Below are 26,957 nucleotides of genomic sequence, written 5' to 3' on the forward strand. Positions count from 1 at the left end.
CGACAGAGGACAGGAGACGCTGTCTCACATCCTCCAAACTAGAGTTGGACATTATCCGACAGAGGACAGGAGACGCTGTCTCACATCCTCCAAACTAGAGTTGGACATTATCCGACAGAGGACAGGAGACGCTGTCTCACATCCTCCAAACTAGAGCGGGGCATTATCCGACAGAGGACAGGAGACGCTGTCTCACATCCTCCAAACTAGAGTTGGACATTATCCGACAGAGGACAGGAGGCGCTGTCTCACGTTCTCCAAACTAGAGCGGGGCATTATCCGACAGAGGACAGGAGACGCTGTCTCACATCCTCCAAACTAGAGTTGGACATTATCCGACAGAGGACAGGAGACGCTGTCTCACGTTCTCCAAACTAGAGTTGGACATTATCCGACAGAGGACAGGAGACGCTGTCTCACGTTCTCCAAACTAGAGCGGGACATTATCCGACAGAGGACAGGAGACGCTGTCTCACATTCTCCAAACTAGAGTTGGACATTATCCGACAGAGGACAGGAGACGCTGTCTCACGTCCTCCAAACTAGAGCTGGACATTAGTTTGCAGGACAGCAGAGCCCAGAGGAAAAGGCCACAGGTGAGAGCTTCATAAAAGCAGACGGCTGAGATCATCATCTCATTAGGAGGAGGAGGAGGAGGAGGAGGAGGAGGAGGAGGAGGAGGAGGAGCATTAGATGTCTAACATGATGAAGACTGAACGATTCACTGAGTTACTGTGTGTGTTTTCCTCTGCTGAGCGGTGAGAGTAAAGAAAAGGCGAAGGAGAGTTTTCCTGCTTTGCTCTGTGACTCTGTGTGTGTGTGTGTGTGTGTGTGTGTGTGTATGTGTGTGTGTCAGGATGAACAGCTCTGCGTCTGCAGCTCCCATCATCTTCACCATCTACAGCTCTTTTGGTCTTTATAACTTTGCACTTGTCGTTTGCATCTGTGTGCTGTACGTCTCAGGCCTGTGCATCAACCTCGTGCTCATCCTGGTTGTTTGCGTGGAGTCTCGCCTCCACAGGCCGATGTACGTGCTGTTGGTCAACCTGGCTGTGAGCGGCGTGATGGGCAGTTCATCTGTGTGTCCCGCCATTATTAAACACCTGGTAGCTAACAGGCCTGAGACGTCTCTGGCAGGATGTCTGACTCAGGTGTTTTTCATCAACATGTACAGCGGCTGTATCTTCTCCATCTTGGCGTTGATGGCGTACGATCGTTATGTCTCCATCTGTAAACCTCTGCTGTACCACTCCATCATGACGCCGGCCAGAGTCAGACTGATGCTGCTACTGGTTTATGTCGTCCTCAGCTTCCTCTCAGCCGTCCAGGTTTACCTGACGTCCATGCTCCGACTGTGCTCACACACGGTTGATAAACTTGCGTGTGACAGCAACGTGATCGCAAAGCTCTCCTGTAAGAAGACACACGTGGTCAGCGTGTACGGTCTGTGCTGCGTCGTCTGTCTGATGCTTCTGCCCTGTGTCCTGGTCCTGCTGTCATATGTTCATATTTTCATGGTGGTCTGTAAAACGTCCAGAGTCTCTCAGATGAAGGCGCTGCAGACGTGCACGCCTCATCTCGTCACCTTCGTTAACTTCTCCGTGGCAACTTTTTTTGGTGTCCTCTACAACCGTCTGAATAACCAGGTCCCGAAAGCTGTGACTGTTTTCACGTATATTAATTTTTTTGTCGTCCCTCCTCTGCTGCATCCCATCATTTATGGTATTAAAATGCAGGAGATTCAGCAGAGCATAAGCAGAGTGATGAAGGGGAGAGTTGTTCAGCTGTGAGTCTGTGGCTGTCGCACACACACACACACACACACACACACACACTCTACAGAAACACTGTCGCTCACACAGAAACATGACAATAAAAAAGTTCTGTTGTGATTTTCAACATCAGTCTTGTCAGACGGTCGAACACAAACTGAAACACATTATTATTATTATTATTATTATTAGTTCTTGCATCAGTGTGACTGAGCTGCTTCAATAACAGGTCGCTTCATTGGACTCTGAGGTGGGATGATGAATGTTTGAGTGCTGGAAACAGACTGCAGCTGAGAACTGTGTCACATCACTAATAGTGATGAATGATAGTTTGTGCGATCATCTGTCAGTGAAGTGTCAAAGTCTAAATCACGTGCAGCGCTGCTTCTCATTGTTCACATGCAATCTGCATTTCTCCACCATCTTAGTTCATCTGCAGAAACTCCTGTACGTCTCTAACTTGTGTTGTTTCACTGCTGTTTGTGTTTCGCTCATTAACCCTTTGAAACCTGAGCTTTTTGATTTCTTCCAAACCATGAGAGAAGGCAGAGGCGACACACACACGAGCATGAAAACAGGAAATGACCTGAAGAAGAGGCTGAAATAAAATATAACAATAATTATCATGCGTGTAAACCTAGATGTTATATGTTTATGGGTTATTTATCTACATACTATGAAATAATGATGTACAAGTGATTTATTATCATGATATTATTGTCACTTATTTCCTGATATTGTTAATGTGTTTGTTTGTTTATGTTTGTTTTGGTCTCTACGTATGTTAAAAAAAATCCTCAAAAATGCAAATAATATAAAGAAATATAATTTTTATGCGTATTTTTTTCTGTAACCTAATTTTAAATATATAAATATAAAAAATTAATTATTATAATTATACATAGCATTTTTGGGGCCTTTTTCCCCTAGTTTTTTTGTTTTCTTTTTTTAATAATTTTCCAATGATTCTGACACCTTATAATACTTCCTTGCAGTTTGCAGGATATTTCATGTTTGTTTGTTTTTAAGAAATCAAACCACTTTTCTCAGGTTTAAAAAACAGGTGTGAAAGGTGTCTGGGAGCAGCACGAGCAAAGTGAGGTCACTGCAGGTTTCAAAGGGTTAAACACTTTATATCTTGTATATTGTTAATATTCTGCATGATATTTGAAACTGGGCCCAGAGTGTGACTCTGACGTGGAGGGAACACACTGGTTGTTACTGTGATCTGAAGCCTTCTCTGGCACAAGAACTTCCTTCAGGATAAATAAAGTTTTATTGAATTGAACTGAACGAATCTCAAACATGTTAATTAAATATGAAGTTAAAATGTTTGAACGTTTAATCTCAAACACAAAGACGTTCGGTTTATTGAGATCAAATACTGACACACAGAGGGAGAACATATATGTTGTAGATTAGTTGTTGATCCTCGTTTGTCAAAAAACAACTTCAGTAAAGTTTCAGTCTCACTCCGTTCATCTTGTGTCACTCAGCTGATCCACAAACGCACGTTAATCTGAGACGTCACAAGACGATTAAAAGGAAAAAGGATCTCTGTTTCTATTCAACAAAACTATATTTAGTCTAAAAATTAACTTCATCTGATTTTTTCTTTTTATGTTGTGAAATCTTTTCAGCATCATCATCCTCACTGTGACCTCGTCACATGTCCACGTTTGGTCATGGACTTTCCACGTCCACATATGACGTCCAAGGTACCCTGGGTGTGTTGGTTGTTGACGTTCTGGGACGCCGTGTCAACTTCAGCCTGTTACATGCATTGTCTGTTTTCAAAATACACTTCTGTTTTCACAGGAAATGTACAGTTTGTCTCTTTCAAAATAAAAGCACTACACTGGTACAACAGCGTGAATTGACTTTTTGTTCCTTCAACAACACACACACATGTGGTTACATTAAACCATGTAACCACATGTGTGTGTTCATCAGGCGAACCGACAGTGAATGAACAGTGAGTTAAACCACAATGATGTCAGACGACTTCCTGTCGCTGCCTCCAGGTCAGTGGGCCGAGGTCAAACCGGACTCCACAGGAACATCGACGCTGCTCTGTGTTCAGCAGTAACCATGGTTACAGCAGTCTCCTCCCATGATTTCCCATGATGCACAGTGTGCTAATTGGCCTGTTATGGAGCTGCTTAGAGCCTCCAGAGTGTCCAAGTGTCCACAGATGCCTCTGGGGTCTGGTGTTGTTTCTCCTCCCGGGCTCATTACCATCAGATGAAACAGTAAACATGATGAAATCACACACCAGAGTCCCCACTGCCCACTCTCTGTCCGCCATACATCACACAAACAAGGACAATGAATCCATCTATGACCTTCACTGACCTTGAACAGGTCGACGTCATGTGTTAGCGCTGTGGTTCAGGTCCTTGTTTCCTGTAAACTGTTGATTTCTGAGCTTCTTGCGTTCAGACACATCCATACAGTTTGACCCAGAGGACACCAGTGTTGATTTTAACAGCTGTTCTGAACTGAGTCTGTGTTTTGAGACAAAACTGCTGCTTCATAGTTTCAGCTGATGAAAATTCAAAACAGTCTAAAGAGACATAAGAAGAGGTTTTATAACGTTCGTATGTTCGTAATATTTCTGATTATTTTGTGCACTTAATCAATCAATATTCCCATCATCACTGTTTGACTGGTCATAAGTCACTTCAAGGCAAGGCAAGGCAATTTTATTTATATAGCACCATTCATACACAAGGTAATTCAAAGTGCTTTACAAGAGAAATACGTTAAGATAAAACATTAAAGGAACAATAGATCATTCAAAACAAAAAGAAAAGAAAAACAGGGCAGAAAATGCATTTAAAAAGCAAACATAAAGCAACAGCAGACAAATATAAAAACAATAGCTACAGATTATCCTAACAATAAGTTACATATCTAGTTCACTGGTAAGCTGCAGTAAATAGTAATGTTTTAAGACCTGATTTAAATGAGCTGACAGTTTCAGCCGACCTCAGATATTCTGGAAGTTTGTTCCACAGGCGGGGAGCATAGACACTAAAGGCTGCTTCACCTTGTTTGGTTTTGATCCTGGGAACACTGAGTAAACCTGTTCCAGATGATCTGAGGGGTCTGGATGCTTCATAACGCAGTATATCAGAGATGTATTTAGGCCCGAGACCATTTAGTGCTTTATAGACAAGTAACAAGATTTTAAAGTCTATCCTTTGACACACAGGAAGCCAGTGCAGTGACTTAAGCACTGGTGTGATGTGCTCCACTCTCTTGGTGTTGGTGAGGACTCTGGCAGCAGCGTTCTGGACGAGCTGCAGTTGTCTGATTTTTTACTCAGGCCTGTGAAGACACCGTTACAATAGTCCAGCCTGCTGAAAATGAAAGCATGAACAAGTTTTTCTGTATCTTGTTTAGACAGAAATTCTTTTATTCTTGCTATGTTTTAAGGTGGTAGTAGGCTGATTTAGTCATTGTCTTAATGTGACGATTGAAATTTAGGTCTGAGTCCAGAACTACACCAAGATTTCTGGCTTGATTTGTAGGTTTTAGTGTCATGGCGTCAAGGTGAGCACTGACTATTGATCTTTGTTCTTTGGGGCCAAAAACAACTATCTCAGTTTTTTCTGTGTTTAGTTGTAGAAAATTCTGGCACATCCACGTATTGATTTCGTCAATGCACTTATTTAGTAGATATAGGGGACTGTAGTCATCTGGTGACACTGTTATGTAGAGTTGTGTGTCATCTGCATAAGTATGGTAGGAGATGTTATGATATTCCATAATCTGAGCAAGAGGGAGCAGATAGATGTTGAACAGAAGAGGCCCAAGAATGGACCCTTGAGGAACTCCACATGTAATTTTTGTTCGCACAGATTCATAATTGCCAAGTGACACAAAGAAATCTCTGTCTTGTAAATAAGATTTAAACCAATTTAGCACAGTGCCAGAAAGTCCCACAAACTCTTCTAGTCTGTCGAGCAGTATCTTATGGTCGACTGTGTCGAATGCAGCACTGAGGTCCAGTAATACCAGAACCGAAATCTTTGATGCATGACTGCTCAGATGAATGTGTTGCTGAAAACAACCTTTTCAATGATCTTTCCTAAAAATGGTAGGTTTGATATGGGCCTGTAGTTATTTATTACTGAGGCATCCAGATTAGGCTTTTTTAAGAGAGGTTTAATGACTGCAGTCTTCAGGGCCGCTGGAAAAAGGCCTGACTGAAGAGAACAGTTGACTATCTGTAGTATATCTGATGCTATGCAGTTAAAAACATCTTCAAAAAAGCTTGTAGGCAGAGTGTCAAGGCAGCAGGTAGTGGACCTAAGGTTTCTAACTATGTCAGTCAAAGTAGCATAATTTAATGGGTGAAAAAGTGCCAAATTAACTGGAGTAGTCTTATGAGGCACAGGTGAAATAGCCACTGTGTTGGAGTTACAGACTGTCTGTCTTATCTTTGAAATCTTGTCTGTGAAAAAAGAAGCAAAGTCATTGCATGCCTTGGTGGATAGCAGTTCAGGAGGGACTGACGCTGATGGGTTTGTCAGTCTGTCAACAACAGTAAATAAAGTCTGTGCATTGTTGTTATTTTTGTTGATAATCTCAGAAAAAGGACTGCTGCGCCCTTTTTAGCTCCAAGTTATAGATGTGCAGACTTTCCTTATAGATGTCATAATGAACCTGGAGTTTGGTTTTTCGCCACCTGCGTTCTGCTTTTCTACATTCTCTTTTTTGAGCTTTAACCCGTGTGGTGTTCCGCCATGGTGGTTTTTTTCTTACCAGAGACAACTTTGACCTTCATGAGGGCAATACTTCAATGTGCCGCCGTCCGTCACTGCAGCTTCTGACAGCTGTCAATCAGCTGTCATCTGTCTGCGGCTCACTCAATGTGACGTCTGCTCTGCAGAGGATTGTGGGTCAGAACAAGCAGACAAACATGCTGCCTCACAGACTGAACAATTGGACCAGTGGTCCAGTGAGTCGGACTCAAAAACAGTTTTTACTGGTCCTGACACCTCCTGCGTCTGAAGTTAAAGCACCTTTGTGGATTTAGTGGAACATTATTTTGTTTGTCAGGTCAAAAGCAAAGTTTCAACATTTTGCAGTCACATGGTGAAGTGACGTTGTGTTGGAGGGTGTGTGAGCACATGTGCAACACACGTGGGGTCAAGCTTTTCAATAAAACCCTTTCTAAGAGGATGATGAATCATACCTGTATTTAAAGCACTACTACCTATCGTCCACTCAGTTTGTGCCACACTGCTCCTGTGGGTGTTTCTGCATCTTGTTCTCTACGTGTTTCATTTCTGTAACGTCATCATGTGTTGTGAGTGTGACAGTGATGTAGCGCAGGGAGCTGAAGGGTTAATGTGTAGCGTTTATTCTGTTCAACTGTTCTGTCAGCATCTTTGCTCTGACTCTCATCTTGTGTGTCTCGTGATGATTTTTTTCTGGTCTATTGAATAGTGTGGTTGTGCGGGTACGATGAACACAGTGTGTGACTGATACACTGTAGTGCTCCTGTAGTTCCAGCTCTCTGCCTCTGGGGGGCAGTACAGCTCTCAGGCCACCTCCAAACTTCATGTAAACTCCTGCCTCTGTGTATTTCTACTTTTTCAGTGATGACATCATGACAAACAACATCATCACTCATTATTATTAATATTGTTGTTGTTGTGTGAATGGCAGACTGTAAACACAGTGACTGTCATTTAAAAACAGAAACTTAACTGCTGATCCAAAATAAAGATGAATAAAATAATTGATCATTTTATTTCACAGAGGAGCTGTCTGGGGTTTGAGAAGACAAATTTAACATTTTCATTCCTTAGAAAACATTTTTCAATTCAATTTACGAAACAACAGTCCAGTCTTGCTCCAGAATTTTTCAACTGAGGATTTTCTATGAAGTTATTGCGACTAGGAATCAGGAAGAGGACGACCAGCTGCGTCATGTTGCAGGTCTGGACTGATCTCCACGCTGGCTGCGGCCTCTCAACATTTCTTTTAAACTTACACCTTTAAACATTTTAATCAGAGGTCCTGGACGAAAACTGTCCCCAGATAACAGATATCATTATTCTGTTGGGTAAAACATTTTTATTCAAAGCTCAACCAAGACAAAAGAAATACAGTGCAAAGTTATTTTCTTATGGAAAACATTTTGTCACAAACCACTGGAACAACACAGAATCACACTGACCTGGGGTCCGTTTCACAAAGCAGGTTCAGTGAAAACTCTGAGTCTGTTAACCCTGAAATGAGGAAACTCTGGGTTTTCCATTTCAGAAAGGGAGGTAACTTAAACCAGAGAAAGCGGAGTAACTCCAGCCCGTTTCAGAAAGAGAGGTAACTGAAGCTCGGTGTCAGTTACTATGGCAACTGACTCTGTGAACCTAACCTGGTCGGGAGCAGGTTTTCTTCAGTGAACCTCGAGTTTCTAGCTGTCTCCTCCCTCTTACGCCACACACGCAGTGTGATTCATTCATTCATTCGTTTAGTGTCGCGCGGGTTTCAGTGAGTTTGATCATCTGTCCTCAAGGTAAAGTCGGATCCTAAAGTGTGTTCAAGTTCTAAATCTACTTTTTTCGACCATGGCATGTCTGTTCTTGGAGGACCCTGTGGACGAAGAGGCAGTGTTACTGAGGAGGGAGTTACGCATTTGTTGGGAGATTATTCACAGGCCCAGAATTGACGTATTATCATTTCCAGAACATTTTCTTTTTGAACGGTACCGTTTCACATCACAGTCCATCATTTATATCCATAACCTCATCCGTCTCGACATAACCAACGTCACCAACCGTGGACGTGCGCTTTCATCTACCCAGATTCTTTGTGTTGCTCTAGTTTTCTGTATAATATTGGAGATGCAGAAAATATCAGTGCGGCCACTGTCTGCAGAGCCGTGAGAAAAGAGTCCCTAGCTCTGAAACGTCTATTAACTCAGAGTGAACAAACTCTGTGTTGACTGAACTGATTGAAATCACCTGTTCTGAAACCCGTTACCCAGAGTTTCCCATCTCAGAGCTACAGCTGACGCAAGAGATTTGTTTCATGTCTTCAGTTGGGATGAAGCAAGTTCTGCTTCCTGTCTCTGAGAATCATGTTATCTACACTCTACTGATGATGTCTTTATAAGCTCACTGTGAGCACGCTTCCTGAAGTTGGAGCCTGGTATTTGAAGCAGAGTAGATTGTAGATGGTTATCAGCTGCTGCTCAACTCCTGCACACCTGATTTTACTCCTGCAATCAGAGAGAGAGAGGGAGTGAGAGAGGGGAGGGCGAAGCTCCCGACTAGGAGGGAGAGGAGGCTGCAGCAGAGGCTGTGACAACTATAAAAAACTAAATCAATGAATCCAGTCCTTCATTACACGTCACACCTTTGAATGAGCAAGAAACCCAGAAAAAAGGCCTCTGTTATTCAGCAGGCTTTGCTCTGTAGTTACGTTGTTGCTCATGCATTCAATAACTTCTTTGTTTCCTCTGTGGAGGAGCTTGCCAACACCTTTAGAGTTCACAGTGTGGAGCTATCTGTCCCAAATATTGTATGTGATCATGTCTTTACCAGAGATGGGGGAGTTTTTAAAATTCAGCTGATGAACTCAGCTAAATTTTAAAAATCTAATTCATGGTGAAGGGTCATGCATTTTCCACCAGTCACTTGGAAAAGCTCAAGGAAAAATATTTGTGGCTACAGGGGATCAAATAAAATAAATGAATAAACTAAAACCCAACCAGCCCCCCTCCTCCTCTGATAAGTGAAGAACAGTCCCTCATCAGTGCATAAACCACACACATCATGCAGCCCGGTTGGTATATTTTAGTACATTCCCTAATAGACCCACAGTGGGCTGGGTGCTAACAGTCACTGTGGAGCATGACACCGACCAAGAGGAAATTATTGGACCTGGAGCCGGGCTTCTCGGTAAACTGTCTGTGACCCCCCCGTTCAACCCACAACCAGGGTCTGCTGCTCTAATAGTAGAGCAGTAGAGTGTGCCCTGTGTGTGTGTGCTGGGCCCTTACCACACACATGATGGAGGAGAGCGTGGCTCCAGACGAGCCTTTGTGTTTTGTTGTTTTCCTATTAAATGTGTTATTTAACATTTTCACTGCGCTCCTAAATTTCTTTCTGTGCTCCTAAATTTTCAGCGTAGAGGTGAAGGTAGAGCCCTGTTTGAACTCTGTTTTTAGCCTCATTGTAGCCTGTAGCTCTAACTGCCTCTCTGGGCACCGCCTTCATGTGTGTGTGCTTGCTTTGGCTGGTCTGGCGCTGGCTGGTTGGTGCAGCCTGGACCCAAATGTTGTTGTTGCCATGTGCGGAGCCTGGGCTGCCTACAGAGACCAGACTTTTTCACAGCATATTCAGAGGACGTGTAGCTAGAGGATCGTGAGGAGATGTTTGCTGTATGTCACATATGACTTGACTTGTGACTTGCTTGATTATCACCACAACTAACTTGGGACTTGCTTGACATTTGAAGGTAAAGACTTGAGACTTGCTTGTGACTTGGCCCCATGTCTGGTGGGAGACTGTCCTGCTGGGGGGCCACTGCCATTTGGAAAAGCTGTTGCCATGAGGGGACGTACTCGGTGTGCAACAGTATTTGGGTGGGTGGAGTATGTCAAGTGGCATCCACATGAGTGCCAGGACCAAAAGTTTCCTCTCAGAACACTGGACACAACACTGCAATGTTGTTCACTTCAGCCACCAGTGGTTTTAATGTTCTGGCTGATTGGTGTATGACAGCAGTTACAATGATTGTTATCATCGCTTGAAGACTTTCATGGCAACGAGTAAAACAGTCTCGACACAGTACGTACGGCTGAAGTCTGTGAGGACTCAGTCCTCAAGTCCAGAGGGTGGACATTTGGATTGAGCCTTAGGCTGACTTCAGTTGTACATAGTGTGACGAATTTACCGTTATCACGTAAAGTCTGCAAGGGCAGAAACCACAAGCCACTGATGGACAGCCCTCGAGACGTCTGTTTATCTGTCCCTGCAGATCATAAGATATAAATCTTATGTACAGGGTTGTTTTGTGAGTGAACTAAATAAATGTCTGTATAACATGCCATGGAAACGTTCAACTATCGCTGCTGTCATATTCATATATATATCTATGTCATATGAGTGGATGAACAGTGCTGAACTCATCTGTCCCTGCAGATAACAAGATGTAAATCCCATGTACAGCCTTTTTTCTGACTGACAAAAAAATGTATCCATACATGTGGATGTAAAACCAGAAATATTCAAACACAGATGTGTGTAAATGAGGACTTTAACTCAATAAACTGTGTATCACTGGCATCAGAAACCTTCTTTTGTTGTTTCTGGCCCAATTTTTTTGAACCCTATTTCACTGCACAGTCTGGTACAATAATAAAATGCATTTTCAGTCCCTCTACAGTCCAGACTTCTACATGTCTCTGTATCATCCTGTGGTTGAATATTATGTCTGGACTACACAATTCAAGTAGCATTTTAATAGGCCTAATTATTAATAACTGCTTTCAACATTTGTAGGTGTTTACTGGAAGTGAACTCTGGCCTTCTGCGTAAAAGTCGGTGGTTGTTGGACCCACCCACCCCATTCAGACTTTGTGCCCCTTCAACTGACAGTAACAGCCACCAGCCGTGCATCATGCTGACATGAAAGGATGGCTGTTTTTGTTGGGGTCTGATGTGGGAAGTCACTGCCCAAGCACCAATATTTGAAGACTTTGGAGTGAGTTCAGATTGTCCTGGTGGACTGAAGCTCCGGCTTGTTCCTCCCTCCATCATGGCACTCTGGATTTTACTTTGACTCAAAGTGGACAAAGCCCTTCTTAGCTCTTTCTCAGCACCAACAGGGTTGGTGTCATCGTCAAACCAGACGTGTTTTACCTGACCTTGTCTGCAAACAAATCTCCTTATGACGTGGATACAGAAGTCTGTGTTGAGGGGTCGATGGGGTCAACTCAGACAACAAAGAGGGGTTAGCAAACATACAAGTATAACCGCTTTTTACCACTTCTTCTTGGAGTCTCTGGGTGGCGTCCTAGAAGGGACACCATCTGGGGACTCTGGAGTCTTGCTGGGGGACTTCAACACTCACATAGGCAATGATGGAGAAACCTGGAGGGGGGTGACTGGGAGGAACAGCCTGCCTGATCTGAACCCAAGCGTTGTTCTGTTATTGGACTTGTGTGCTAGTCATGGATCGGCCATAATGAACACCATGTTGGAGCACAGAGAGGTTCATAAGTGTACCTGGTACCAGAACACTTTGATATATTTATTATATTTCTTTAAGCTCATCTCTCTCTCCATCACAGATGTAGTCACATACACACATTACGTCCATGTCTCTCTCACACACTTGTCTCTGGTGGTTTCACCACATCTCTCAATAATCTGTGTTTGAAGACACGACAGCCTCAGTGGTTTTAGATACGTCCAAAGGACACAGATTACTTGATAGAGAGCAGAACGCCTCAAAGCTTCCACTGGCGATGATGATGATGATGATGATGATGATGAGATAAAGAAGTCACGTTGTTCAGACCACAGAGAGAAGCTGCTGATAAGGTGAGTGGTGTTAGTGTTTGTACGACACTCACAAGGAGACCTCAGAGCAGAATGGCTGCAGTCACAGAGCTCTGCTTCCTGCTGTTTGCTCTCATCAACAACATTCATGCAGAAGAACTCAACACCATCAAGAAAGAAGGGCACTCTTTCACCTTCCACCTCCCCAAAGAGGCCAGCTCCTGCCTGATCTCCAGATTTGTTGGTGAGGAGAAGCTTGTCCTGTGGAACACCTCTGACCTCTGGTCCCACAACTCCACAGTACCTGAAGACTTGAAACAACGACTCTCAGTTGTCAGCAGGAAGAATATTTCTTCTTACATCATCCACAACCTGACCCATTCAGACTCCGGCCTGTACCAAGAGCAGTGTTGGACCGACGGCAAAGTCACATATGAGAGAAACAGCAGTGTCATTATCTGTAGCTCAGTGAATCGAAGACCTTTTCGGTTTGTGATACCTGGAGAAACAGTCGACCTGCCATGTTCTGGAGCAGCTGACAATCTGGATTTCCTGTGGCTCAAACGTGACTTTAGATATGAACAAGAAATATGGAAGAAAGTTTCTGGGGACAATACGACATCAGTGATGGACGATGATGGAGGAAGATACCAAGTGGCGAAAAACTCATCAGCTCTGCGTGTATTCAACTTCACAACAACACTGAAGACACAGTTCACCTGTCTGGTGATGAACCAACAGCAGTGTGTTAGCAGTGAAAGTGTAGAGTTAGACCTGTTATATGAGACAATCTACAGCTCAGTGGGAGAGACGGCTGTGTTGCCGTGCACTGTCACTGACCTCAGTGATGACCAGCCCCCACATTGGAAGATGCACGACAATGTACTAAACAACACAACAAACCAGACTGTGCCTTCAGTGGACCAAAACTACTCTCTGGTGTTTTCATCACTGACATTAAATCACACAGGTCTGTATGAATGTAACACCTCTCTCAGTGCGAAAAGGTATGGTCTGGTGGTGTGTCCTAAATTTGGTCCTCCTGCTGTCGAGCTCTTCTCAGAGGGAGAAGAAGTCACTCTACCATGCAAAGACTGGGAAAAGGGTTGGTGGCACACTTGGTTCATCAAGTCAAACCAAACAGAAGGCAGAATCATTAATATAATACTGAATAAGACCATGAGCAGAGTGAGCATTGGCTCTGAGTGGAGTTTGGTTATCTCTAATGTCTCACTGAAAGACACAGGAGAGTATGTCCAGTTCTTGACCAAAATGATCAGTGTATGTCATCAGTGAAAACTGTGTTAATGTACAGAGATCCCTTTGGGATTCACTCCACCTTCTACACAGTGAGATGCTCAGTGCTCAGTGGTCTGCTGGTGATGCTCTGTGTTGTTGTAGTGGCTGTGAATCAGAGGAGCAGGAGAGGAGAGCAGCTTTCAGCTCAGACACACAGTTAATATGCATATGTTCATTTCCTCACTGTCTGTCTGTGACAATGTCAAAAGTACAAGAGGTGAAATAGAAGATGGGAGAAACAGACAAATGAATAGGAAACAATCAGAATAATAATAGAAAGAATGTTGGGAGAAAAAGTTGACAAGTTTACAAGTCAAGCTTTGATCCTGACAGGGTGCAGATATATATGTATATATGATATATATTGTAGTTAGTTTGTCTTTGTGTTGTTGTGGATCCATGTGATTATAGGGATGACTGCTTTGGGCTGCACCCTGACACACAGCAGGGGGCTGCTCTGTTATGTCATATTGTTTGGAATATTTTGGAACATTTCACTAATCAAACTTTGAACATTGCTTTCACCTCAGCTGTTGTTTTTGATCATTTGACTGATGTGTATCTTGTGTTATTGTACTGATGTTTGATGATGAAATGATTCTGTGATTCTTTTATTCTATGTGAAGGAATCTGAGTTGCCTTTTATGCATTTATAATTGTTGTATGTTGGGCTGTTGTCAGTGTTATATGATTGTTATTATACCCTGCTCTATATCAATCAATAATCAAGTGTCTCTATAATAAAGGTGAAACATAAACAATCAGACCTGGTACCCACTTTTTACTCTTCTGATCATGTAGGCTGTCAGAAATGTGGTTTTCTGATGTCACTAAATAAAGGTCACAGTAAAGTGTGTGCACACATCCAATCCTAATATTGAGGCCAGGTGCAGGAAAGCAGATTGAGTGGAGGAAAATGCAGAGAATATCAGTCAGCTGGATTCTAGCTCCCAAACTTTGATTTGAACTCAACAGTCATGTTGTGGGGACTGTTGTGTTCAAATGCTCATGTGCTCGTAGCTGCCAAAACATGATGAAGTGTAACCTGAGAGTGACTGTGGTGACACTGTAATGATGTGGTGGAAGGAGAAAATGATATTAATAATAATGACTTTATTTGTATAGCACAGTTCATACAGCAAGCGAAGCTCAACGTGAGAAAATACAGATAGAAGATGGTATAAGATAAAGTCAATAAGATTCAAATACACACACACATACACACACACACACACACACACACACACACACAATTACAAATTAGGTTTGATACCAATTAAGAAGCTGTCGACTGAATCAGAGTCTGACGTCCTCTGGAAGGCAGTTTCAGAGACGAGGGCCTGAGACACTGAACGCAGCATCACCGTGCCTTTTAGTTCTACTACATTTAGTAGACCAGAGGTCGAGGACCTGAAGGATCTACAGGGAATGTATCTGACCAACATATCAGATTAATAGTCAGGAGCCAGTCCATGAAGAGATTTAAAAAGCAACATTTTAAAATGAACTCTAAAATGAGCAGGAAGCCAATGAAGAGCCTCTAAAACCAGAGTAATGTGTTCTCCATGTTTAGTCTTGGTGAGTAGACGTGCTGCTGCATTTTGGATCATCTACAGTTTGTTTAAAGATTTATTTGAGAGGTCTGAGAAGAAGGCATTAAAGTGGTCCAGTCTGCGTGAGATAAAAGCATCAGTAAGTTTTTCTGTGTCTTGTTTAGATAAAGAGGTTGCAATGGGCAATATTTTGAAGATGATAAGTGCATTTTTGGTGACGTTTCTCACTTGGGGTTCAAAACACAGGTCACAGTCAAAGATAACACCAAGGTTCTTTACTTCATGCTTTTTATTCACAGGCAGCTTTTCTAAATGATATTACATTGGAATTGCTTTTCTTTTGTACTGATACTGATTTGTACCTCAGTTTTGTTCCTGTTGAGTCGCAGGAAATTTTGGGACATCCACGTATTAATTTGGCCAATACAGCGAGACAGTTTTTCAGTTGGGATTTTATCATCTGATGAGAATGAGATATACAGCTGAGTATCGTCAGCATAGGAATGGAAATCAATGTCATGCTCTCTAATGATATTTCTCAGAGGAAACATGTACAGATTGAAAAGAGTGGGTCCCAGAATGGACCCCTGGGGGACACCACAATGGACCTCAGTTTTAGAAGACAGTGACTCACCCAGGGACACAACATAGTCCCTTCCTGTCAGATAAGACTTGAACCAGGTTAGAACTGAGCCTGAAATGTTCAGATGGGTATGAAGCCGGTTTAGAAGGACGCTATGATTACTGGTGTTGAAAGCTGCCTTTAGGTCAAGAAGGACAAGAACTGAAATCTCTCCTTCAACAAGTTTCATTCTAAGATGGTTTACAGCTTTTACTAGTGCTGTTTCAGTCCTGTGATGGAACAAAAGCCTGATTGAAGAGTCTCTGTGTGTCTGTGAGAATTAGACACACCCCCATGTGTCTGTGGAAAAGGATCCAATCTGCACCTCAACTGCATGACAACTGTTGTCAGGTGCCGAGTGCGCGCATGTGAAGGCGGGGGAGCAGAGAGCAGCACAGATAGTAGAAGAGACTGATCTGAGAACAGCACCATGCACCTGTTTGGAACAAACTAGGATATTCTGCAGTGGAACCAGTTTCTCTTCAGTCTCACGTGACTCTTCAAACATGGACACTCTTGTTTCCAAGCAATAAATCATCCTTTGGAATCTGACTGTTTCATTCCTGTTTATCTCCCCCTAAATAGACGTGACAGGTTTTCTGTGTGTCACCACAACAGTCAACATTAACATCCATCTTGTCAGGACAGAGATCCAAAAACACAACGCAGGCCAACCAACTGGAACAGATAACAGACAGGAAACAGGTGACAGATGCTAGAAAGCAAAGGCATGAGACACATGGTGACAAAGTGACAAGGAGTGTGTGGAAAAGGGCCGCTTAGAAACTGCAGGGCTGATGAGGGAAAGTGGAAACAGGTGTGTAGGTGGGAGGGGACGTCAGGTGAGCAGGACTGGAAAGAGAGTCTGAGGACATGTTGCATTGCAGGTCCCACAGTCTGTGTCTCCATCTGCTGGTTGAATTGTAGAACTGACGCTGACACAGGACTTTTTAAAAGCCTTTTAGTTTGTGACATTTTCACCTGATTTAACCATGAAAAGCTTCACTGAGATGAAAGATCTGCTTTGCAAGATTGTCCTGGACGAGGAAGACAATAAAGGCTTGTTGTGTCCAAATCAACCAGTGTGTTCTGGTTTTCTTTGAATGGGAACATGTACAGAGGTCTGATTGATTGATTGATTGATTGATTGATTGATTGATTGATTGATTGATTGATTGATTGATTGATTCAAAACCAAAACAGTTTGATATAAATGGGATTCATACATGTGAGTGAAATGAAATGAGATTTACAGTTACCTGGGAACATTTCAAATGGCACAGATGGAACCCAAATGATTGGGTCTGAACACGCCTCGACTAAAACCTCTCTAACTTTGCTCTGCTTCACTTTCTCAGCATCAGTCTTGACACAGGTAATGATCAGATGTTGTGATGTGGTTTGCTCCAGGGTTGAGGCTGCAGCTCCATCATTGTGACACACTAACATCTATACTGATGCTCCCACCTCTGCAGAAATCTCACAGGTGTTACCTTCATCATCAGACAAAGACTCTTCATATAGACCTTGGAGTTGCACACATTTATTTTGGGCATGTCATTTTGGAGCAGAGGCCTGAGCCACAGGTTAAAGGGCAAATCATGTGTATGTATATTTATTTATTTATTTATTTATTTTTACAAAATGTCTGAAAAATATTAATCAAAATACAAAATATTGTTAAACAATATAAAATTGTCTGTAAAATTTCCAGAAATATTAGTCTAATTTCCTAAAATTAACAGTGAAATATATTTCAAAGAACAGTAATAAAGTCACTGTTATAACCTTAAAAACTGTAAAACATCCTAAGAACATAATCAGTAAAATATCAAGAAATAATGATAAAAATGTAAATATGTTATATCTCTATCTTATAGATAGATAGATAGATAGATAGATAGATAGATAGATTGTAATAATAAATACAAGTTAAATTAGCAGCTGTAAATGAATGTGTTTTAGCAGAAATAAACAAGTGAAGTTTTCAACAGCTGTGAGTGAGAATCCAACCAGCTGCTGCTTATTAAGAGGTTCTTACTCTTGTTGTAACAACAATAATAATAATAAACATAGATTTATTATTATTAACATTATTAGTGACATTAACAATATTATTATCATTTATGGATAAACACACTGTCGTCCATGTTAACTGATGACAAACACATGAATTAACAGGTTCATTTGTTTGTTTGTTTTTCAGCTGAATGAAATGGTTTAATTGGTTTAATGTGTACTGTGTGTCTGTGGCCAGCAGGTGGCGCCGTCAGCTGCCTTTGTAATAAACAGTCAAACAGGAAGTGTAACATGACAAGTTGTGGTGTCCTGCAGCTCAAGGAAAAATTAACAAGAGGATTTTTGCACTTGTTAGTTTTGAATTCATGTCCCTGATGAACACATGAATAAAGTCACAGGCGTCATGTTTGATTCAAGACTTTGATTCTCACACTGACTGATTATTCGTCCTCTGCTGACTCAATCCAGTTCGACCAGTTTCACCAGTTCTCATTTCCTTGCCGACAAGTTTTTTTCCTGACCACAGATTCTTTGTACGGTGGTGATGATGATGACATTTAAAGTTTCCACTTCCTGTTTACTCTCTTCCTCTCAGTGTATGAAGTTTTGATTTGATATTAATTCATGGTTTGATATATTTTTCATATCCTCTCAGGCTGCTGTAGGGCCTTATTTTCTCCTGGATGAGGATTAATAAAATGTTTTTCTGTCATTGAAGCTGATTACTTCTGTTTCTACTGTTTGTATTTTTTGTCTGAAAAAGTTTCTGTTCGGAGACAAGTTGTGACGTTTGACTTCAGATCAGAGGAAAATCAGACGGATTAATGATGAACCTCAATCAACGTAGAGCTGCCTCTGATACACTAAGGAATATTTTATTTATTCATTTATCAGCCGAACTTCAATCAGTAAATGGTTGAGTATGAAGTTACCTCTTGAGACCCTGCGTCCTCATATGAGGCCATCACCATCATATGTTGGACTGCTGCACCTGAAGCTTCATTCTGCTGAACTCAGACCTGTCGTCCTCGTCTGTGGACACGTCTTTGTGCCATTAAGTCGTAGCAAAAGCACAACACACTGGTCCGTGTAAAACAAGATGGCGACCATCTCTGCTGAGTCAGTCTGCAGCTGATCCCAACACAAAAGTGGACAAAACCTGATCACATGTTATGGCTGAAAGTTGTTTATTTTTGATTAATAAAGTCTGTAGTTTGACTGGCAACAAACTTGACCAACTTCAGCAACAGTAACAAGCTGAGACACTGTTGATTAGGGAGTACTCACTGGAGGACATTAATTATTGTTTCCTTAGAAGATATTGAAGCCGGTCAGGTGAGGCTGAAGATAGAGCAAAGATTGTTGAGCAAATAAGTTAATTTGTGTCATTTGACATTGCATGTCCTTTGATGCAACTGTTGCACATTGCAGTGTCAATGCTGAAAGACACATCATGCAGCTTTGAGTTGACGCACTTCAGAGTTACATTATGCTAACTTATAGAAAATGAATTTGCTGTTACATTAGCGTGGCGCAGGGAACCTCCCAGCACAGGGTAAATTGTAACACAGACTTTTTTAGTGGTTACACAGTGTCGACCTTTCATGCTTTGGGCCAGTTGACCACAATACCCCCAAACAGTGACCTGACAGATTCCACAGGGATCAGACGTGTTTTAGCAGAGTTCAGTGATGGAGAGCTTTTGGCTGACTTACGTTAATTTCTTTGTCATACTTGTTTGTCGCAGCTGAGTGTGAATGAGTCAGCACCTCCAAGTCTAGTCTGAGGCCAGACTAGTGCTCTGACATGTTCTCCCCGTGTCAGTGTGGGTTTCCTCCAGGTGCTCCCACATGTTCTCCCTGTGTCAGCGTAGGTTTCCTCCAGGTGCTCTGACATGTTCTCCCTGTGTCAGCGTAGGTTTCCTCCAGGTGCTCTGACATGTTCTCCCTGTGTCAGCGTAGGTTTCCTCCAGGTGCTCTGACATGTTCTCCCTGTGTCAGCGTGGGTTTCCTCCAGGTGCTCTGACATGTTCTCCCTGTGTCAGCGTAGGTTTCCTCCAGGTGCTCCCACATGTTCTCCCTGTGTCAGCGAAGGTTTCCTCCAGGTGCTCTCACATGTTCTCCCCATGTCAGCGTGGGTTTCCTCCAGGTGCTCCCACATGTTCTCCCCGTGTCAGCGTAGGTTTCCTCCAGGTGCTCTGACATGTTCTCCCTGTGTCAGCGTGGGTTTCCTCCAGGTGCTCTGACATGTTCTCCCTGTGTCAGCGTGGGTTTCCTCCAGGTGCCCTGACATGTTCTCCCTGTGTCAGCGTGGGTTTCCTCCAGGTGCTCCGACATGTTCTCCCTGTGTCAGCGTGGGTTTCCTCCAGGTGCTCCCACATGTTCTCCCTGTGTCAGCGTGGGTTTCCTCCAGGTGCTCCCACATGTTCTCCCTGTGTCAGCGTGGGTTTCCTCCAGGTGCTCCCACATGTTCTCCCTGTGTCAGCGTGGGTTTCCTCCAGGTGCTCTGACATGTTCTCCCTGTGTCAGCGTGGGTTTCCTCCAGGTGCTCCCACATGTTCTCCCTGTGTCAGCGTGGGTTTCCTCCAGGTGCTCTGACATATTCTCCCTGTGTCAGCGTGGGTTTCCTCCAGGTGCTCCCACATGTTCTCCCTGTGTCAGCGTGGGTTTCCTCCAGGTGCTCTGACATGTTCTCCCTGTGTCACTGTCACTCTAAAAATGTAATATATTATTCATTACTCATCACGCTTTTCAAAAGAAATAACATTACTTATTACTCCCTGCTGTAATTCACACTACCTGTTATATTACGTTTCCATTACACCCCATAAAACTGATAATTGCGCAAGTTCAGATGTGTCTCTGTGTGGATGTCAGGGTGATCACTGCTGAGTGTAGCTGAGGATAGATGGCTCCTATTTACCTGGAGGTCTTCAGTTACCTGTGAGCGTTATTTTCCCAGAGATCTGTCTGACAGACGGAGAGTCACTCATGGAGCAACATTTCATCCACCACATATCCAACCACCAGCTTCATCACCTCTCTGTGTCTGCAGCTGTCCACCAGTTTGGCTTGTTTAGCCAGTGCAGAGCTACAGCCGACCTCTGCAGCCGAGGAGGGCTCACCTTTGGTGGGGTGTATTTCCTGGAGCTTCTCAGTGTTGTGCTGTGGGTCGTAGAGGTGTTTCAGACCGAAGGTTTGAGGGCGTGTTTTTCACAGTGGAAAGAGTTTTAGTGCGACTACCTGCAGCAGCAGAGTTCCTGTCGTCGTTCCTCCAGACAGAATCAAGTGACAGGAATATTTCCTGCTGCTGAACGTTTCCAACTAGCATGCTGTTTCATGACGTGCGTGCGCAGCATGGCGATTATTAAAATGACTCCGCTGATGTGACTGTTGCATTTCAAGTCAGCAGTGATGTGATAACAGAAGTAACGAGTTGTTTGGTTTTGGAGTAACTGTAAAATTATTTCTGGGATTTCATTAGTAATCAGTTACACTACTGCTTACTGAAAAAACTAATATTATTACTGTAACACGTTGCTGCCCAACCACGTGTGTTAGCTCACGTTGTTGCACCAATGTAGTGCTTTTATTTTGAAAGAGACTGTATGCAAACTGTACATTTCCTGTGAAAACAGAAGTGTATTTTGAAAACAGACAATGCATGTAACAGGCTGAAGTTGACACGGCGTCCCAGAACGTCAACAACCAACACACCCAGGGTACCTTGGACGTCATATGTGGACGTGGAAAGTCCATGACCAAACGTGGACATGTGACGAGGTCACAGTGAGGATGATGATGGATGCAGCGGGGACACTTATTGTCATTGTTATTAGTGTCATCAGTAGTTTAATTGTTGTTGATCTGTTGATATTGTTTGTTTTGTTTCCTCTGAGTTTTACACTGTGATGTGATGTTTGTGTTCCAGGCCTGGAATATGAAACTGTGAAACTCCATGACTTTTCCAGGTTTTCCATGACCGAGGAGACTCTGTGTGTGTGTGTGTGTGTGTGTGTGTGTGTGTGTGTGTGTGTGTGTGTCTCCTCCTCTGTGGACAACATGTCTCCTCACTGATGACTCTGATGAAGGAGTGATGAAGAGTTTGGAAAATTCATGTGGGAACAGTTTGTGTTTTATTCTCAGAAGTGGTCTTGTGTGTCTCTCTCTCTCACACACACACACACACACACACACACACACACACACACACAGATAGATAGATGAGGAGCTGGAGGAGGTGACGTAGGGCCGTGAGGGTGACGTCAGCCCCTCTGTGTCTCGGGGTGTGTTTGTTTGTGAGAGGAAGAGGCTGGTTGGATGTTGGGCGGGGTCTGAGGAGACAGAGACAGAGAGAGAGAGAGAGAAAACAGCGGAACCTCCCGACCCTCCTCCTCCTCCTGCTGCTGCTGCTGCTGCTGCACGGACAAACGGAGAACCAGAGGAGGAAGAAGCACGGAGAGACAAACAGACGAAGACAGAGGGAGGGACAGACAGAGCGGAGGACAGACGGACGGACAGCCGGGAGGATGGGCCGGCGGAGCGGCCGTCGGTAGCGCTCTGTTTTCGGGGACGGAGCTCCAGGATGAGCGTAGCGCTGCAGGACCTCCGGAACACCGTGAGTACACACACACACACACACACACACACACACACACGTAAAACAAGCGTATACCCGCAACATGCACGCGCCAGGACGCCCACGCGTCCGCGCAGCTGTACCGGCTGATGCTGATCACCTGTCAATCACTGTGATTGACTGTCAGACGGGTCCGATGGATCTGTGTGCCTGTGTGTGTGTGTGTGTGTGTGTGTGTGTGTGTGTGTGTGCAGCAACATTTTGCTGACGTCACTGATCAAACAGGCTGATCGATGATGAGCTGATCAGCAGTCAGTGTGTATTTCACGCGCAGCTTCTGCGTGTTTCTGGTTCGTTTTTGCACCTTTTCCACCAAAAACAGTCAAATATATTTATTTCTGTAGTTTTTATTTCTGAGCTCAGGTTTTAGGTTTCAGATGTTTGGAACCACAGAAGAAGAGAAAGAAGAGGAGACTTCCTGTGGGCAGATTGTTCCTCACATGTTTGACCTTTTAAAGGAAAGAAGGAAACATATTGATCAAATGATCAGTTCAATAATTCATCACATGTGATCAGTGATTTATTTTCAGTAACAAGCTGCCACTCTCTATGCTTCAATTTATTATTTTTAATTATTTAAAAAATAATAATAACCAGGACGATGAATTCAGGACACATAAAATCAGACTATTAAAAACAACCCAAAAATATAAACAACAACAATAAAACAGATCAGACGTTTGGAACGAACCAGAAGCCCTTTTTAGACAGGAGTTGTGCAAATTTGCAGGAAAGCCCAATCAGTGTTTTTTCAGCATTGGCAGTATAAAAACAAAATCGGGGAGTGCAGCAAAATGCCGCCTACCTACTTTTGTTTATACAGAATGTGCCTTTTTCGGGGCAATGGGGGGCGTGAGCAAGTAACAAAACGTGTAGCTCAGCGTGTGACGTAAACAGAGACGTGGGAGGTTTATGTTTCCCTCTTGCTACTAGCTGCTCGCTAATTCCTGCTATCAGCTGTTTCCTGTTTATCCACCGCCAGTGGCTCGCACGTGCGGCGTCATCAACAGCTCCTCCCACAAGTCATCAACAGCCCCTCCCACAAGTCATCAACAGCCCCTCCCGTTGCAGAAGGCCGCCTCGGTCTGTTTAAACTAAAAGGGTTCCACCAATATGTCTACCCTATGAGGCGGAAAATTGGGCACCTCGGATCAACTCGCCAATCCGACTCTGTGTGTCTAAACGCTCGCAGCTTGCCGGCAAAACGGCCCAACATTTGCCGAAAATCTAGCAGTGTAAAAGGGGCTAGTCCAGTTATTTTCTGTATCTTTAAACGAGAGTAAAAAGGAGGAAGCTGCTGGAAAATAAAACAAGTATAATTATTATTGCTCTCAGCGCAGCTGCAGATTTTCGATCAGTCGACCGGCAACAGTTTTAATAATCACTGATTGATGAGGTCATAATTTCAGCTGCTCATATTTTGGGTTATATCACAGCAAAGAGAATTTCCATTCAGACAGGAATGTTCACAGTTAGTTAATTAATGAACAAATTAATGGACTTATCTGATACTTTATTGACCACAAGATGAATTTATTAACAACTGTTAATAATAACAAATATTTATCTATCTGGTGACAACTTCAGAAAATAAATAAAAGACCTGCAGATTTTTAAAATTTATCTGAAACTTTCATTTCTGCCCTGAAACATCTTTTTAAGTTTCAGATGAATTTGTTCTGTACATCATTATCATCATCATCATCATCATCATCATCGACGTGTTGTCGACGTTGATTTAAAAGCCTCAGCTCCTGCTGCTGCTCGTCACTCTGTAAAATATGAAAGATTAAACTGTTAAAGTACCAAAGTTCAGTCGATGATCCCGAGTCACATGTGAACACTGTGCCTTCAGGGCTCCTGTACTCCTCACTATCTGCTCACTAACTGCTTACTAACTGCTCACTATCTGCTCACTAACTGCTCACTAACTGCTCACTATCTGCTCACTATCTGCTCACTAACTGCTCACTAACTGCTCACTAACTGCTTAGTATCTGCTCACTATCTGCTCACTATCTGCTCACTAACTACTCACTAACTGCTCACTATCTGCTCACTAACTGCTCAGTATCTGCTCACTATCTGTTCACTAACTGCTCACTATCTGCTCAGTATCTGCTCACTAACTGCTCACTATCTGCTCACTAACTGCTCACTAACTGCTCACTAACTGCTCAGTATCTGCTCACTAACTGCTCAGTATCTGCTCACTAACTGCTCACTAACTGCTCACTAACTGCTCAGTATCTGCTCACTAACTGCTCACTATCTGCTCACTAACTGCTCACTAACTGCTCAGTATCTGCTCACTAACTGCTCACTAACTGCTCACTATCTGCTCAGTATCTGCTCACTATCTGCTCACTAACTGCTCACTATCTGCTCAGTATCTGCTCACTATCTGCTCACTATCTGCTCAGTATCTGCTCACTATCTGCTCACTATCTGCTCACTATCTGTTCACTATCTGCTCACTATCTGCTCACTATCTGCTCACTATCTGCTCACTAACTGCTCACTATCTGCTCACTAACTGCTCACTATCTGCTCACTATCTGCTCACTATCTGCTCACTATCTGCTCACTAACTGCTCACTATCTGCTCACTATCTGCTCACTATCTGTTCACTAACTGCTCACTATCTGTTCACTAACTGCTCACTATCTGCTCACTATCTGTTCACTAACTGCTCACTATCTGTTCACTATCTGCTCACTATCTGCTCACTAACTGCTCACTATCTGCTCACTATCTGCTCACTATCTGTTCACTAACTGCTCACTATCTGTTCACTAACTGCTCACTATCTGCTCACTATCTGTTCACCATCTGCTCACTATCTGCTCACTAACTGCTCACTATCTGTTCACTATCTGCTCACTAACTGCTCACTATCTGCTCACTATCTGCTCACTAACTGCTAACTAACTGCTCACTATCTGCTCACTAACTGCTCACTATCTGCTCACTATCTGTTCACTAACTGCTCACTATCTGTTCACTATCTGCTCACCATCTGCTCACTATCTGCTCACTAACTGCTCACTATCTGTTCACTATCTGCTCACTAACTGCTCACTATCTGCTCACTATCTGCTCACTAACTGCTAACTAACTGCTCACTATCTGCTCACTAACTGCTCACTAATTGTTCACTATCTGCTCACTAACTGCTCACTATCTGCTCACTAACTGCTCACTATCTGCTCACTAACTGCTCACTATCTGTTCACTATCTGCTCACTAACTGTTAACTATCTGCTTACTAACTGCTCACTATCTGCTCACTATCTGCTCACTAACTGCTCACTATCTGCTCACTAACTGCTCACTATCTGCTCACTATCTGCTCACTAACTGCTCACTATCTGCTCACTAACTGCTCACTATCTGCTCACTATCTGCTCACTAACTGCTCACTATCTGCTCACTATCTGCTCACTATCTGCTCACTATCTGTTCACTATCTGCTCACTATCTGCTCACTATCTGCTCACTAACTGCTCACTATCTGCTCACTAACTGCTCACTATCTGCTCACTATCTGCTCACTAACTGCTCACTATCTGCTCACTATCTGCTCACTATCTGCTCACTAACTGCTCACTAACTGCTCACTATCTGCTCACTAACTGCTCACTAACTGCTTAGTATCTGCTCACTATCTGCTCACTAACTACTCACTAACTGCTCACTATCTGCTCACTAACTGCTCAGTATCTGCTCACTATCTGTTCACTAACTGCTCACTATCTGCTCAGTATCTGCTCACTAACTGCTCACTATCTGCTCACTAACTGCTCACTAACTGCTCACTAACTGCTCACTATCTGCTCACTAACTGCTCACTATCTGCTCACTAACTGCTCACTAACTGCTCACTAACTGCTCACTATCTGCTCACTAACTGCTCACTATCTGCTCACTAACTGCTCACTAACTGCTCAGTATCTGCTCACTAACTGCTCACTAACTGCTCACTATCTGCTCAGTATCTGCTCACTATCTGCTCACTAACTGCTCACTATCTGCTCAGTATCTGCTCACTATCTGCTCACTATCTGCTCAGTATCTGCTCAGTATCTGCTCACTATCTGCTCACTATCTGTTCACTATCTGCTCACTATCTGCTCACTATCTGCTCACTAACTGCTCACTATCTGCTCACTAACTGCTCACTATCTGCTCACTATCTGCTCACTATCTGCTCACTATCTGCTCACTAACTGCTCACTATCTGCTCACTATCTGCTCACTATCTGTTCACTAACTGCTCACTATCTGTTCACTAACTGCTCACTATCTGCTCACTATCTGTTCACTAACTGCTCACTATCTGTTCACTATCTGCTCACTATCTGCTCACTATCTGCTCACTAACTGCTCACTATCTGCTCACTATCTGTTCACTAACTGCTCACTATCTGTTCACTAACTGCTCACTATCTGTTCACTAACTGCTCACTATCTGCTCACTAACTGCTCACTATCTGCTCACTATCTGTTCACTAACTGCTCACT

At 43.2% G+C, this 26,957-nt stretch overlaps 3 protein-coding genes across 3 annotated transcripts in view; 2 read left to right on the forward strand and 1 right to left on the reverse strand.

Annotated features, from left to right (window-relative positions):
- abcg1 (ATP-binding cassette, sub-family G (WHITE), member 1) overlaps window positions 1-26,957 on the reverse strand; it is a 391,642-nt gene that overhangs the window by 184,593 nt on the left and 180,092 nt on the right. The gene's annotated exons all lie outside the window — the stretch shown is intronic.
- Window positions 858-1,790, forward strand: LOC125889541 (olfactory receptor 52E2-like). The gene has a single exon (XM_049577631.1). It carries the CDS (start codon window positions 858-860, stop codon window positions 1,788-1,790), a length of 933 nt encoding a protein of 310 aa, XP_049433588.1.
- The window catches only part of ece2b (endothelin converting enzyme 2b), a 49,826-nt gene continuing 44,954 nt past the window's right edge, over window positions 22,086-26,957 (forward strand). Inside the window, exon 1 of the mRNA XM_049577593.1 lies at window positions 22,086-22,411. Within this exon, the coding sequence (XP_049433550.1) occupies window positions 22,379-22,411 (33 nt within the window). The 5' untranslated portion in view covers window positions 22,086-22,378. The remainder of the gene's footprint in view (window positions 22,412-26,957) is intronic.

This window comes from Epinephelus fuscoguttatus, linkage group LG5 (genome assembly GCF_011397635.1).
Source record: "Epinephelus fuscoguttatus linkage group LG5, E.fuscoguttatus.final_Chr_v1".
NCBI lineage: Eukaryota > Metazoa > Chordata > Actinopteri > Perciformes > Serranidae > Epinephelus > Epinephelus fuscoguttatus.